General features: G+C 43.8%; 1 protein-coding gene across 4 annotated transcripts in view; it reads right to left on the bottom strand.

Annotated features, from left to right (window-relative positions):
• The window catches only part of SLC22A23 (solute carrier family 22 member 23), a 181,542-nt gene extending 173,849 nt beyond the window's left edge, over window positions 1-7,693 (bottom strand). The window contains exon 1 of one of the 4 annotated variants that reach the window (XM_054017565.1): window positions 4,273-7,693. In XM_054017565.1, the coding sequence (XP_053873540.1) occupies window positions 4,273-4,809 (537 nt within the window). In that variant the 5' untranslated portion in view covers window positions 4,810-7,693. The remainder of the gene's footprint in view (window positions 1-4,272) is intronic. The other 3 variants (XM_054017564.1, XM_054017562.1, XM_054017563.1) reach the window with 3 other exon arrangements.
• Between the last annotated feature and the right edge of the window lie 9,015 nt (window positions 7,694-16,708).

Here is a 16,708-nt window from a genome sequence, read left to right as displayed (position 1 = left end):
AAAGACCCAAGAAGAGGCAGAAATGGATACCTTGAAAAGCTGTGCTGAAAGTGACAAGACCTCAACCCTGCAAGTCCCAGGCATAACATAGGGCAAGAGGCTGCAATCCCTTGACGGAGGAAAGAGGGTGGGAAGCTAGTTAAAGTGACCCATTTAATTAAATGGACAACTGACTGCCAGAGACGAACAAAGGAAGGTGGCATTCCAAACACACACACACAAAAAACAAGTAGAGAGCAACAAAACAAAAAGTAACGAAGTTCAAAATACACTTTGCACCAAAAACATGAATAATTTTTGGCTGAGGTATTGTAGGTGAACGTGACAGAGCTCACTTTTCTTCCTCTATTACTTGGGAGTAACGCAGATTAAAAATAGGGGATATACTGGCTGAGTTAAAGTGCCTTTTTTATTTACACTTTTTTGGCTCTCTGTGTGCTGTTTCAATATAACCCCTGGCTACCACACAGCTGAGTGTATATTAGTCCAAGATACATTACATAAAACTCTATTTAGATAGATCGGAACATTATGCGATAAGAGCAAGTTTATTTAGTTGCCGGGGGGGGGAAGGGGAGAAAAAAGAGGGAGACCTGAGCATCCATCTTTCTGAACAAGTCAGTGCAGCTCCATTTTACAAAGGAAGCTGGAATACCTATATGGGAATTAGCAGTTATGGCCCAATCCTGCTCCCAGTTAAGTCAATGACAAAACTCCCATGGATTCACCTGAGGAAGATTGAGCCAGGGTGAAATGATGCTTTGTTGTGTGTGCGTTTTCCCCATTCCTTTGTAATAAACCAAAACTGAAAAGGCATCCTGACCCTTAGAAAATGCCATAATTGTAATTATATAGTATTACAGCTTAGTGGGAAAAATCTGCCAAGTTTTAAGAAGCAAACACACACCAAAAATAAAAACTATACTTAAAAAAACCCTCTGAAGTCTATTAAAGTTGTTTTTTATTAAACAAGACAACAGGGACTGCAGCTGTTTATTTATCCATTAAAATCTATTTGCCCTATGTGCTAAATTGTTCCAAGGAATGCATTTTTTTAACACGGCTATAGCCTACAGGATAAAAGAGTAATGCTCTCTGCTCTTTTTATTGTCAACTTCACAATAAGTTTCAAAAGATTCTCAGCATTTTAATAAGGTTTTATACACACACACACAGTATTTTAGGATTGCTATCTCCCTGATTTAGGTATAAGAGCTTGCCCTAGAACAGTGGCTCTCAACCTTTCCAGACTACTGAACCCCTTTCAGGAATCTGATTTGTCTTGCATACCCCCAAGTTTCACCTCACTTGCTTGCTTACAAAATCAGACATAAAAATACAAGTGTCCTAGCACACAATTACTGAAAAATTGCTTACATTCTCATTTTTAACACATAACTTATAAAATAAATCAACTGGAATATAAATATCGTACTTACATTTCAGTGCATAATATATAGAGCTGTATAAACAAGTCATTGTCTGTATGAAATTTTAGTCTGTACTGACTTCGCTAGTGCTTTTTACATAGCCTGTTGTAAAACCAGGCAAATATCTAGATGAGTTGATGTACCCCCTGGAAGACCTCTGCATACCCCCAAGGGTATGTGTACCCCTGGCTGAGAACTACTGCCCTAGACCAGTGGTTTTCAAACTTTGTTCATTTGTGGACCCCTAAAAATTTTTTTAAATGGAGGTGTGAACCCCTTTAGAAATCTTAGACACAATCTACAGACCCCTGGGGGTCCACAGTCCACAGGTTGAAAACCACTGCCCTAGAACATATGCATAGCTCAGTCTCCAGTCATAACAGAAGATAATCTGTTTCCATCAAACACAATTTCAGATTTGCAGTTTTAGATCACATAACACTAAATTCAGTAAACGTTCATCTTTGCAGAAGGGATATGACAGATTTTTGACCCATTATGCTTGTGAATTTTTCTCGGGTTTATTTGCTTGCTCTATATTTGGTTGATTTTTTCACACCATGTACACTTTAAGGGACATGCTGAAAAACTAAAATGATTTCCAACAACCAATATGAGCCTGTGCTGGTTGCAAGAAAGAGCAACCAGACTGGTCATTTGATTACTGCATATCTAACTGAGGAAAGCAATGCAGCAGGGTTAATCCAAACAAAGTTCCCATGTGAGAACTAATTTTTGCTGAGCTTTGGGGGTTTGAGATTAAGGGAACTATCATGATGTAACATTTTCATTTTATATCTCATGAGCTACAGCTGTTTACTAATATCAATGAGAATTGTACACAGATGGTACAAAAAAGACTTTTGCACCACTGCTAACGTAAATAACAAACATATTAAAATTCATCACGTGTAAAGGCAAAGTGATCCTATACATATGCTAATTAGCATATATGGAAATACTATCCATTCATTGTAGCTTTAACTATAAACCATATTTATAATTTACAGGATTACCTTATGCAATAAAGCATTTATATGTATACATTTTTCCTTTTGACTAGAATGATTTCTATACCTAAAATGCATGTCTCCCTTTATTCCTTCACTAAAAACAAAAAAGAAATACTTATATTTCACAGTGCATACCAGTCGTCCTACGTTCTTCACTAACTGCAACCCTCAAAAGCTTTTGCAGAAAAGAAGCTTGTTGTGTAATCTAAAACTGATCTACTTAGTATGCTGCATTGGTACAGGGGAGGCCTATATAATGACTTGAGGTTCTGTTTAAAAGTGTTTCTTTTTGCTGTTTGGTGACAACCATGATACAACTGTAGAAAGGTTTTATTTTAAAATATCAGGGGGTAGCCGTGTTAGTCTGTATCTACAAAAACAACAAAGAGTCTGGTGGCACCTTAAAGACTAACAGATTTATTTGGGCATAAGCTTTCGTGAGTAAAAACCTCACTTCTTCGGATGCATCCGAAGAAGTGAGGTTTTTACTCACGAAAGCTTATGCCCAAATAAATCTGTTAGTCTTTAAGGTGCCACCAGACTCTTTGTTGTTATTTTAAAATAGTCTTTTCATTAGCCCAATGGATTTGTAGCTCTTGAGAGATTAGTGCTAGCACTGAAAACTGTGAAGATTAGATGAGTATATCAGTAAATAAACCACTGACTGTAGACCCCATGTCCTATTTCTTGACCCTCGCGACTTTGTAACTTAACAACAAAAATGCATTCAAACATAAACCTGAGACAGAAGTCTATAATATTGGACTAGGTAGGAAAGAGGAGGAAAGGGAAAAGGGTTCAGGTTTTAAATACATTAATTCAAAGAGTACATCAGGATACAAAGCATACGATTTATTCAAGGCTAGCTGGCTAATGGGTTATTGATTGCTTTTGCTTCTGGATGTGTGGGTTCAAATGTTTCATGACAAGCCCAGTGGTGCCAACCTATTCTTCAGTGAACTGTGTATATGCATGTTCAAAACAGCCACAGAAATGGGCAATACTGGCAATTGTGTTTAGGAGAGGCCCAGAATTACATTAACAAGAGCTGTTAACAGTGCAAGTTAAGGAGTCAGGTTCAATGACACAGCTGGGTGTAACTTCTGACCAACACCTGACGATAATATATCTCCTTCATGCCAGTCCCATTAGAAAAACAAACCTATAAAGAATCTGGCATTCAGGAAGTAGATAAGAGTTCAGAAGCATGTGACCCAGACACCGGCTAGTTGCCTCCTAGCCTGCTTTCCCTCCTGGATGTCTGAGCAGAAGTTTAAGTGGGGCATCCCTTCTGGGGGGGGGGGGGGAACGATTCCACAGTCAAACCCACTTTGCTTATTTTGTCCTCCAGCTTCTGCAGCCCCTCAGATCAACCTATGCAGTTGTGAGGCTAGTTTGTGTTAATGAGCTTGGAGAAATAGGTGCTGGAACTAGGGATACTCAGGCACCCCCTGGCTTTCAGTGGTTTCCATCATATAAAGCGTTTACATTTTGGTTCAATGGCTCTAGGTATCTCCACTATATAAATTGTTCCAGCGCCCCTGCTTGGAGGAACAAATAAGCAGTGCTTAATTTGTAATGAAAGAAGTGCCCAGGCTCAAGCAATTAGGTGCTGGGGCTCAAGCAATTTTTTTACTTTCATAACTGAGGCAACAAGCCCAGAGGTACCAGGGCTATGAACGGCCAAGCCTAGAGGTGCCGGGGCTCAGCCCTGGCACAAGTTAAGGACTGCAAATAAGCCAAATGCCCTGGAGCAGAGGCCAGGGGTGCAGTGCGGGAGCGGCGCTGCGGGAGGGGGATGCCCAAGGGGGAGACCCTCTGCTTCTTACCTTGCTCACGACGTTCTGGACGAGACCGGCTCTGATCAGGTAGTGCCACTCGTGGCAGTGGCATTGGCTGGCGTTGTCTCCCGGCGGCGGGGTGGGCAGCGCCGGGGCCCCCAGCATCCCGGCGCTGCTGCTCTGGCTGTGGTTAGCCAGCCCTCGGGTCAAGTTGTCCGTCCCGTTGCCCTGCCCGTCCGGCTCCCGGCACCAGAAGTCAGGCTGGTCCAGCAGGAAGGAGTCCGAGAATTGGCTGAAGCCGATGAAAAGGGCCGGGATCCAAGTGAGCAGCACCAGGGTCCTCTGGTACCCGCAGCCCAGCCCGCCGAGGAAAGGCAGCACCGAGCCATCGTAGTCCAGCAGCAGGGGGCTGCAGGAGCCGGCGGCAGGCGGCGGCAGGGTCTGGATCTCCGCGGTCGCGGGGGGAGCCACCGCCAGCGTCGCTGCTGCTGCCGCCGAGCCCGCCTCCCCGGCCGGCAGGGACCCGTTCTCCTCGGGCAACTGCCGGCCTCCGCCAGCCGCTTCGCGTCGCCGGTCTATCGCCATCCGGGAGCCTCACATAGAGAGCCGAGGGGGTGGGATGGGGCCGGGCGCTTCAAAGCTAGCGCGGAACTGCCGACTGCGCCGCGGGCTCCGCACGCCCGGGGAGGGCGACCCGAGCCGCCCACGCAGCCCGGGACCCCCCTGTCCTGCGCTTCAAGCCGCGCTCGGCCGAGACCCCCCCCGCCGCCAGCCGCCGCAACCGAGCCTGCCCCAGCCCCGCACAGCCGGCGCCGAGCCGCCTCGGGGAAGCCTCTGCAAAGCCGCCTCCGCTCCGCACGGCCAAGCTGCGGCTTCCCTGCCCCAGCACCCGCTACGGGTCCCGCGGGCAAGCCGGGGGCAGCGGCCCCGCAGGGCAGAGCTCACGGCACCGCCTGGCTGGCTCCTTCCAGCCCCTGGCCCCGCACATCTGGCTCCGCGCCACGGGGGGCGAGTCCCCCCACCCCGGGGCCCGCCGGGCTGCGGGAGAAGCCCCGAGAGCCGCTGCGCCCGGGAGAAGCTCGCTCCAGTGCGTGGCGGCGCCTCTTCCTCTCTCCCGAGGCTGCAGCTCGCCTCGGCTCCTGCTGCTGCACGTACCGGGGAAAAGGGGCGGGGAGCGTTCCTCACTCCCTTCCGCGTGCGCCTCTCTCGGCAGCCTCAACCTGCAACGCCAGCCCCCTGCCCTCCCCCGGAGGTAAAGGTAACAGCGGCAGCACCTGCGCTTGGCGCCCGGGACCTAAGTGGCAGCCTGGCTCCCCCTGCAGGGAGCAGCCGGACCCAACCCTTCCCCCACCCCGGGCACCTCCACCGGCAGCCGAGCTCAAGCCATGATCAGCAGAGGAGGGAGAAAATCCAGCGCGCTCACTGGACACCCTGCCAGATCCGCTGAGCTCCTGCGCCTCCTGCTGCTGCTCCAGCTAGGAAAGTGGAGGAGGATTTAGGAGCTTGCGCTGAATTGCAGCAGGGTTTGGCTCAGACAGGAGGCGGTGGAAGTGGTGTCAGCCAACAGCAGCAGGGGGGCTCTGTGTGGGGGGACTGAGGGTCAGCGAACGTAGCAGCTTTGACACAAGATCGACTCACACGTCACACGCACACCCCTCTGATCGCTTTGGTTCCTCTCCTCCTCACTCTAGTTACCCCCAGTTTAAAGGAATCGGAGTGGGTCTTCGTGCTAGGCGTCCTTCTCCTGGAGTCTCTTCAGTTAAGCACGTCCCGCTAGGGTATCTGTTTTGGCTAGTATTGAGATATCAGTCTGGTCTCTTAAAGCTGTTTAAGTGTACACAGGCAAATGGCTTATTCGCTGTGATTTGATAAAGAGATTCCTTTATTCCCTATGGGTTGGAATATGACATTGTGTTATTGCAAGGAGAATAAAAACGGGTAGAGTTAAAATGAATCCAGCCTAATAACACTCCATTCAGGTGGCCAAGATAGTGTCACTACTGCAGCAGAGGTAGTGCTGTATTTTACATCATGTATATCCTCCGGGAAGATCACCAACATCCCTTTATAAATTATAACTCCTTTCACCCACCACTGGAATGCAGCCAGCTCTGGGGTAGGATGGAAACGCTGTGTTGGATAACTGTTGTTACATTGGGCATATGTCCTTGTAAATGAGTTCTGTGAACATGTTTACACCACAACACAAATTATACTTACATGGCACTTTTCACAGAAATATGCAAAGCCCTTCACAATTAACTCATTTATTAGTGATAGGAGCAAAAAAAGACTTGAACATGAAGAATAGTTCCAAGGTTAATAGTTGTTCCTTTCTAATTAAAAGGGGGGTGGAAAAGAACATTGTTACAGGACTTTGATCTATAGAGTTATGTGGTTATTTCTATGTGAATTATTTACTCTATTATGTCTATTATTCAGTAGGGTAAGAGTCCTGCAGCTTGCTGGTTCAAAAAACCTATGAGAAGCCAAGTTACAAAACCACCCTGAGTGGCTGAAGAAGGGAGATTAGATAACCAGAACATAAAGTATAACTGATGGGGAGGCCCAGAGGGGTCAAAGGCAAGACCAGAGGCTGAACCAGAACATTCTGTCTCTGAAGCCTATACAGATACAAAATAGTTGGAACTTGGAAGATGTATGTGCATAATTTCAAAGAAAATGGCAGTTGAAAAATTAAATTACAAAAAATCATTACCTGTGTTAATCTCTGAGATAATTAAAACTAGGCTTGGCAGAATTCAATTTTTATAATTTCAATGGAATTATCAATGTTTATTTTTAAGTATTTTTGTATCAATTTAGATTTTCACAGTTGTGCAGAATTATCAGTTTTAATATTTTTTTCAATTTTTATCGATTTAAATTTTTACAACTGTTGGAAATGATAGGGGGATCAGCAGGGCCAGCTCTGGCTTTTTTGCGGCCTGAGGCAAAAAAGCCTCCCGCCGCTCTCCTCCCAGCGCGGCAGGAGAGGGCGCTGAGCCTGCCGCGGCTCTGCTGGCGGCCGGAGCCCCAGGAGGAGGGCGGAGAGCCCGGCCGGGGCTCCGCTCTCCCTAGAGGCCGGAGTCGGAGCACCGCGCCGCCCCCCTCCAGGTGCCGCCCCAAGCACAAGCTTGGTGGGCTGGTGCCTGGAGCCGGCCCTGGGAATCAGACAATGAGGGGGTCTGATAATTATTCAATGACAGTAGACATTGAGATTCAAAAAGTTAAAACTGTACAACGATTAAAACACAAATTGTCAACGTCAAAATCTAAATATATAAAGTAAATATCCTTAAATCCAACTCTAAGAAGTTCTCAGCAGCCTTTTTCTTGCTTTACCTATCTGTAAATTTCAATTATCAATGGAAATATTTTGTCATCTCTTTGTCAGTGTATGGTGAAACTGACATTCACCAACATTTACTAATAAAATCTAATATCTAAAAGTAACTGTAAATATAATTTACTTTTCACAATAAATGCTGATAATTTTTTTCCCTTTGCATTTCTCTATGCTGGGAGAAAGGCTAGTGAGTTTTACTTTTGTTTAGTCAATTTCACCTTTTGGATTTTTTCTCCCCAGATGCCTTTGAGAACAGCAGAAATTTCAAATGTGTGGAAATCATAAAAACAGTATCGACAATGATTCTGCAAACAATGGCGCATGTAGACAGTCTGAGTTCAGTATGTAAAGTTACTTCACTTGTAAAAGTGTTTGTAAGATTGGGGCTATTTCTAGTACATTTAGGCAAACAATTTATTTGTGAATGGCCATTGATTTCAATGGGAATTAGGTGCGTTAATACCTTTCAGGGTCTAGGCCTCTGTGGCAGAAACATGGATAGAATCCATTTCTCCAGGGCAACATTCAACTACCTTAACCATGAGACCAAACTTTTTCTTCCTGCAATTCCCTGCCTGATTCATTATCCATTTTCCTACCAGCAGAGGGTGAGGAACCTCAGTGGGCCACTCTGTACTCCTCTCTGGTTCCATGGCCCACCGGGTTGGTGGCTCATCCACGGTGCTGTGAGCCCAGGCATGTACCTGGTGCAGTTCAAGGACTCCCCCAACACCTGTCCCTTTTGCAGTGAGACGGAGACTCTGGTGCACATCTATATAGGGTGCATCAGGTTGCAGCCCCTCTTCCAGCTCCTCCTGAACCTCTTACTGAGGTTCTGGTTGCATTTTTGCTCACATCTCCTGACCTATGCACAGCCCATCCGTGGCCCCACAAAGTCACAGGACCTCCTCCTGACACTGGCCAAGATGGCCATCCATCACTCCAAGAGGAGGAAGTTTGACGGGAAGTGCTTCACAACTGTGGGGCCTATTTCTGTTCCCTTGTCCAGTCATGCTTCTGAGCAGAGTTCCTCCATGTCCACTGACTTCCTAGACCCCTTTGAGGAACAGTTGGTGCTGCCTGGGGTTCTCTGCTCCTTATCCACCTCTCAATCGCTCATTCTTTACCTCTGATCTCACTCCCAGGCCTGTTTTTTCATTTGTTGCCCCAAGAATCAATTGTAGGCTGGGCTCAGTGGTTCCTCCCCTTTACCTGAAGGGGAGGGCCTACAGTTATGGGTGTGCCTAGAGCAGCCTGCTCCAGTACTACAAATAGTACTAGGGTGACCCGACAGCAAGTGTGAAAAATCAGGACAGTGGGTGGGGAGTAATAGGAGCCTATATAAGAAAAAGAGCCAAAAAAATGGACTGTCCCTCTAAAATCGGGAGATCTGGTCACCCTAAATAGTACACGTATTCCAACTCCTGCAACAAATGAAGCGGATCAGCCTTAATTCTGGTGTTTCCCATTTTTTTAGTGTTTGATTTTGAAACATTAATAATGTTCTTTTAATGATTTTTTTGTGTATAATTATAAATTAGTTGTCAAACAACACAATACAAAAAGGAATTTCTCAAACAGCACAGTAAGTTACTGAACAGTACATACAGTCTTTAGACTTGGTTAGGTTTGTAAGTCTTAATTGAATGTATAAATCAAACCAAGTTGGAATAAAGTCAGTTCCGTAGCTTTTTTTAAAAATCCTCAAATGTTTACTATTAAATGGCCCAGGGTTTGAGCTGGTCTCGGAGCTCAGAAACCACAGGCTTTGAGACAGTCCCCATTTGACATGCCCCCCAAGCATGAGATGATCGCCAATCTTCTAATAGTAACAAAAATGAAAATATTTTTCAGCAGAATGGCTGTGAAACTGCAGCCTGGTGACTATATTTTAATTGAGATACTCTGATAATGGTATAGAATATTAACTATCAGTTCATGAGCAAGAAAAGTGTATTGTTACTTGTAATGGGAACTGCTGGCTGCTAGATTTTGAGGGTCACAGTCAGTTTTACTTTGTAACTTGATTTCTAGAGCAAGGAAAATATGAACTACACCCAGTATACACCTTGAGGGTTATGAGAGTAAAGTAGTCAGAGGTGCCCTGAGGGAACTCACTGACTCAGAATGCAGACAGATAAATTACACCTCAAAGCAGACTAACTGTGCCAGTGTGTGTACATGCTACAGAAAGTACCAAACAAATGTAAGGACTGTGACTTAAAGCCTAATTGCCTCAAATGTATTAATCACCATGTTCCAATCTCAAAGGACTACATTGGTATATTTAATAAAAATAGAGCTTGTAATCAAGGACTTTATTGCACATGAAATATTTCCCTGCACTTTCTCCAGGTTTTTGTTACCCCTCCAAGTAGGAGACATGCCCAGTGGAGAGTTTTCCTTTACAGGAGAAACCCGAAGTCTGTTACTCATCCTGTTCTGTAGCTGTGAAGGGAAAGCGGCTTAATCCAGCCAAAAGTTGCAACCAGTAAAAGATGATAATGAACTAATTATTGTAACTGGTGCTAGAAACTGTCCATTTCAATAGCACTAGACTTATTTAAAAATATCAGTCTTCCCCTGTCTTCCCCCAACACTTGTTGATGCAGGGAGCCCTATTACAATAGCCCTGATACAACTCTGCATAACAAGGGTGCATGGTAAGAGTTTGGGGAGGCCACATAGGCGGTGAGCACCCTTTGGACTGTGGAGTGAGGAGGTTGGGCATGAGGGAGTGGTGGGTTCAGAGGCTCTGCTGTCATACAGCTCTTCCAGTCTTGCAAAGGATGCTCTGACTCCAAAATCTACTCCAGTCATTACCCCGTGGAATCAGCCATAAAGCAAATGGCCTTGGGAGAGGAGACATCCTCCCAGCTTCCACTCAATGGCACATCCCAGATCCCAGTCCAGTCACTGGACAAGAGTATTTGGCAGAGAATTCTGGCTTATGAGACCATTTTTAAGTGAAATTACTATGGGTAAAATGTGTCAAATTGACAGCTCTGAAGCCTTAAGTGCCATCCTCAGAACAAACACAGCCTGAGCAGTATTAGTATAAATCTTCCCCCAATCCTCCCTCCCCTGCCATTTTTCTCCGATTTAGAAAAATTTCTGATACTGGAAATGCCAATACAATTCTTGGCCTTTCTCCCGAAGACATCCAACAAAAGTGCCAATTGCAAAGGGGGTTTAGACACTACCCACAACTGGAACAGAACCCATCAATTCCATTTTATCCCGATCAAACAGATATCAGATGGCAGTAACTTTGAGTCACTGCTGCCAAGTGCTGGGCTCACCCTGGAGACCTACAGGTCAACATCTGAAGTCTTAAAATTACTAAGGAACAGAATATTGATCCAAAACAAACTGTTTACACTGGTACATGTACCAATTACTTCTTTCTATATACGCTATGTGTGCGCTATGCTTTGCACCTTGTGCACCTAAGATTTCAGCATGACCCTGTTTCTTTTATAACCCTTACATTCTCTGCTGAACACTGATGAAAGAATAAATTAAACTTTATTTTGTATAGACCAATATCCCAAGTGCTTTGTAGAGTTAAACAGCAGCTGCAGGTGAGAGAATTATGAGATAGAGGGCTAAGGGAAAGTGATATTGTTAGCCCATTGTCCGCATTGTCCATACTTAGACAATCTGGGAAGAGAAGAAAGGCTGTTTTGAATGGCAAGTCCTACAGAGAAGGCTCTCACCCCAAACTCAGCCAGACTGTATAAAGAAACCAAGAAGAGGGCAGTACTCAGTCTGAGGAAAGTTGACAGGGGAATAGAAAGTAGAATGCCCACAGGACTGCACAGGATTGGGGCACAGGGAGGCATTAAGATACTTGTATGCTTTCTGGATCCTGGCTAGTCACCCTATGCATTGCTTTAGCTTGTTGCAGTAGCCATTGGGCCCAGGACTCTAGCTGGGCATCATCAGGACACCCTACATATACATCCAGCTGATCTATATCAGTTGCAACACTGGCTCTATCCCACCCAACAATCCCCTTACACTGGAGTCATTCTCCTAAGGCCAGCAATGCCAGCAGAGCACCACCCAGCTCAGGATTTGAGTCTGCTTGTGTCCTAAATGGGTATTTTCAAAATAGTCAGGTGGGAGTGTATATTCTCCCCTCATTGCGTACTAAATGAGAATTATACTATAGGTAAGCCTTCACAGGGAAACAAACTGTCAACTAGTTCAAGTTAAAGAGAAACACTGTACTGGGCTTTAGCACAGTGTTTGGTATTTGTTTTCATTAATAAAATTGTTATTAAACAAACGATTATACCACAAATGGATAAATACTAGAGTTGTAAGGGGAAAAAATAATGCTCTCTAATGTTTATATTATGTGTTATTTCGTTTTCAAAGGATTTTTTCAGTTAAAGTTAAGAGATTTGCACTGATAGGTTAACATTTTTCTATTTTCTAGAAGCCAGGCAGCCAAGTAACCGTAGATATATGATACAATCAGGTCTGGCAGATTTCTGATTCTAGATGTAACCATTCTTCTACACCTCAGCCATATAAAGGATCAAACCTTCATTCCAGTACATTGCTAAAGTTGCCTCATCTCATAGGGCCCAATCCTGGAAAGTTGCCCACTGCCTCCTTCATGGTGCTAATTCCAAGCTCACTGAAGTCAACAGGAATGGTTCCACTCCCTTTAGATCAGCTCCTGTTGAAGTCAATGAGAGTGTAGGGCACTCGACTGCTTGGAGGTGCTGAGCATTTCACAGGAGTCGACTCCTAGCACCTGCTTCTGCTCCCTATGAAATAAATAGCAAAATTCCAGTTAACTTCAACTGGAGCAGGATTGGGCCCCTAGTGTATAAAATCAGCCATGGTGCTCACCAGTATGCACCCAATGCATTTGAGGGTAAGTGTGAATCATCAGCCATGCTAAAAATGCTGTATTGGGTGACCTCTGTTGAGCTTACAATATACTTTTCTATCTCTGCTGCACAGTGAAGCTAGTACATCAGAGGAATCTGAAAACTAAGTAGGCAACCAGGAAATGCAAGTTCCTAGAATGGCTCTCCAGCTGGAAGATCCTAACTGGAGACATTTTGTCAACAGAGGAATGCTGCCCTCAGCAGCCTAAGGAGAGTGGGGAGCTACACATGAGCTATTCACATACTTCAGGAGAGCATCCAAAATGCAACACAGGAAGTCTTGGAGAAAGGAAGAGGGTTCTATGAAGGGCGTGGGGGGAGCAGAGGAAAAATCATCTAGAAAACAACAAAAAAAAAATCCTTTTATTAAGAGGAACAATCTAAGTAGATGATAATGGGGAAGAGTAATACTGGCTCTTGGCCTGTTTGAATGACTAGGATATAAAAGAACAGAGAATCACAAACAAATGCTGCAGCCCTTGATATGGCATTCTCTTTGTTATTCCGCTACATTAAGCTGGTGTATGTGCCGTCAGTCAATGGCATTAGGAATGCCAACACAACACTGGTTTTCACCAGCATAATAGCAAATACAATTCCCCGCTCCCTCCCCAAATGTGATAAAAATTTTCTGCCACGTTCCATATGTACGGCAAGAGTGAGTGGAGCTGGCTTTAAAAAGAAGAGCCTGGAGTGGTAACTGGGGATGTTATTAAGGAGAACAATGTTCGTAAGGTCATCAAATTTGTGACCTTGCAATGGGAGAATCTTCGAGGCGTTCACCAATTTCATAGCTGTCTGGAAAAGAGGTGGGAAAGAAGCCAAAAGTGCATCCCAAAAGCTTGGCTAAAACCTCAGGTATCTTGTAGCTTAGTGTTCCTGCCAGTATCTTAGGATACATTTCTCATCTCCAGTCCTTTCTCATAGTGAATGTATTTTACAAATACTGGCCATCTGGACCTTGACAAAACTAAGAGGTCTGTCCATTTATTGTCTCCTAAATATTCACGGTTGTTTGGCAGGGGTGAGAGCAACAAGCAAATATCACAGTGGGTTAGGACCAGATTGTAATTCTCCTTACCCTGGTGAGCAGTTACTCTAACAAGTTGTTCCAAGGGCTCCTAGTGAGCAAGGATTTCACAATCTGGCCCATAGCAGATTTTCCCAATTCAATTATTCATTTACAGGATATTTAAAAATTGGGGGAAGGGGGAGGAAGATTGTGTCTAACTTCCCAATGACAGTGGAAACGCAAGGTTGAATAATTATACAGTAATCTTCCTTCTGCAAACCTTTATCATTTTTGAGCACATTATGGAGACATATTATTTTCAAAATCAGATAAACCTTTGTCTAGTTGGGTAATATTTAATTTAGGAGATGGCTTAGAGCCCAAATACCTTCGGGAAATCAAGTAAACCCCATCCCTTACTATGTGGCAGAAATGAGATTGGATATTTAATACCAACACTTGAAGGCTGGGTTGTAGACCTTGAGGGCTTCTGGTGGCTTTAGCCCCCTTAAAAATTTAGGGATTGAATTAATATCTAAAGAGGACACCGAAGCTCATTTATCTCCCTTTATTAAAAGTGGATACAGTTAGTCATGGTACAAAACTACTCATTAAAGCATTATTTTTAAAAAGAGTAAAAGAATTACTTACAAATCAGAAAGTTCCAACAATGATCTTCACCCTGGGTTTATTGAAATGAATTCTTCTGCAACATCTGTAAGGTGTAAGTCCACAATTTTGTCCTTGGGTACGTGTTAAATCATACACCAGTTGAGCAGTGATAGTTACATTGTGGATCGATGCCATGTTTTAATGCTGTAGCCCTTCATATGGACGTAGATCATTGTTTCTCAAATAGAGTTCTGGGGCCCCCTGGGGGGCTGCCAGCAGGTTTCATGGGGGCTAAGCAGGGCCAGTGTTAGACTCGCTGGGGTCCAAAGCAGAAAGCTGCAGCCCCACCACATGGGGCTGAAGCCCAGGGCTCTGAGCCCCACCACCCGGGGCTGAAGTTGAAGTCTGAGCAATGTAGCTTTGTGGGGGCCCCTGTGGTGATCTCCAGGCAATGGCCCTGCTTGCTACCCCCTAACGCTCGCCCTGGTTTTTATGTGCAGAAAACCAGTTGTTGTGGCACAGCTGGGCCCTTGAATTTTTATAGCATGTTGGGAGAGCTCGGAAAGAAAAAGGTTGATAACGTAGATCATTGAAACGACATTCACTTACATCAGTGGTTGCAGGTACCACCAAAATCATCATCAGCTTTACCACTTTGGAAAACAGCTGATGTTTGGCTTAGCTGAGGAAATTCAGATATTTCTGAACCGACTTCAGCAACCTCCCAAATTGCACATCATGCAAGGTAATTATCGGAAACTAAAATAAATGTTTCTGCCCTCACAGTCCATTTTGTTGGACAGAAGACATGGATGCCTAGTGATAAACTTAACACATATTTTATGTTCTATAAAATCTAGTTCAGATGATTCTTTAATTTATTTTGTGATTTTTGTAAACAATTTCAAGAGTATCTTTCAGGATAGTGTTTTTAATAGCATCCTGCCATGTCAAATTCAAAGTATGCCCATAGCACTGAGTGTGTGTGTACACACACACACACACACACACACACTTGTTCCACCTGTTGCAATGTAGTTGCTACACCCGATACTAAGCCTGCCATATTAACAGCATCATCATAGCACTATCGGTGACAGTTGTTGATTCTCAGATTTAGATGCATTAATATCTTTAATTACTGATATGATTACCTCCATTATTGTACTAGTGACACTGTACAGCACAATTAATGCTTCATGAACATTCATGTTATCCTCATTTCACAGACAAAACCACTTGCTCATTGTTGAAGCCTGTTTCATCTACTGTAATTGTATACCATGTTCCAGAAATTATCCCTCACAATTAAGAGCCATGATTTCCATAATCTCCCTGTGAATAATTGGACTTAGAATTTATCTTTACTTTCAGCCACTTTGAAATATTAGGGTTATATTCTGCCTGCAAACAAAGCCGTTGAATAAAGTTACAGTCTACCTCTTCATTTAAGGGCAGATTTTCAGCTTGTCAGTATAATGGCCTCACAGTGCAAGTTCTTGTCTGACAAGAGAACATATACTATTTAATACTTTTATTAGATTCTTCCCTTTTTCTTCTGATAGTTTTGAAATCTTAGCATGTCACCAACATTCTTTGTGGTCTTTTGAAGTATATCAACTGTTTCATGGTGATGCCTCTCAAATTTGCCTTGAGCCTTTTTCCAGTGAGAGAATTCAGATTGTGTGAAAGCTTTATCTGTGTAGTTAACCAAAAGTAGTTTCTACTATTGTACAACTTTTAGGTGCAAGGAAAGCATGTCATCATTAGCTTTCTAATAATGGAATCCTTGAAAATCATCAAACCAGAATGAGCAAAGTTTTCCAAAGTTACACACAGGGAAAGACGTGTAGTGTCCTCCTTTTTAATTAATTTCCTCTTAGCATCTTGAAAATATACATTGTTTTTGTACTTCAGTTGCTACTCAGTAAGAATGGCTTAGAATTGCAGAATTAAAACACACACACACCTCTGGCAAACTGAAACATTTAGAAAAAACTACGAGAAGTCCTTGTGGCACCATAGAGACTAAAATTTATTTGGGCATAAGCTTTCATGGGCTAGAACCCACTTCATCAGAAGCATGGAGTGGAAAATACAGTAGCAGGTGTATACACACACACACACACACATATATACACACACATACACACACACACACACACACACACACACACACACAGTACATGAAAAGATGGGAGTTGCCTTACCAAGTGGGGGTGGGGGGGTCAGTCTAACGAGACAATTCAATTAACAGTAGAATACCAAGGGAGGAAAAAATCACTTGTGGTGGTGGTAATGAGGGTGGCCCATTTCAAACAGTTGACAAGAAGGTGTGAGTAACAGTAGGGGGAAATTAGTATGGTAAAATTAGGTTTTGTAATGACCCATCCACTCCCAGTCTTTATTCAGGCCTAATTTGATGGCCTAGTTTGCAAATTAATTCCAGTTCTGCAGTTTCACATTGGAATCTGTTTCTGAAGTTTTTTTGTTGAAGAATTGTCACATTGGCTTTATATAGTCACTGCATTTGTTGAAAAATGCCAGATTTTTTGGAATGTGGCAAAATGAAGAAAGGGAACAGCCTGCACCTGAGCAGTT

The sequence above is a fragment of the Malaclemys terrapin genome, chromosome 2, assembly GCF_027887155.1.
Source record: "Malaclemys terrapin pileata isolate rMalTer1 chromosome 2, rMalTer1.hap1, whole genome shotgun sequence".
Taxonomy (NCBI): Eukaryota; Metazoa; Chordata; order Testudines; family Emydidae; genus Malaclemys; species Malaclemys terrapin.
The sequence above is the reverse complement of the archived record's forward strand: the minus strand, read 5'-3'. Positions and strand labels throughout refer to the sequence as shown.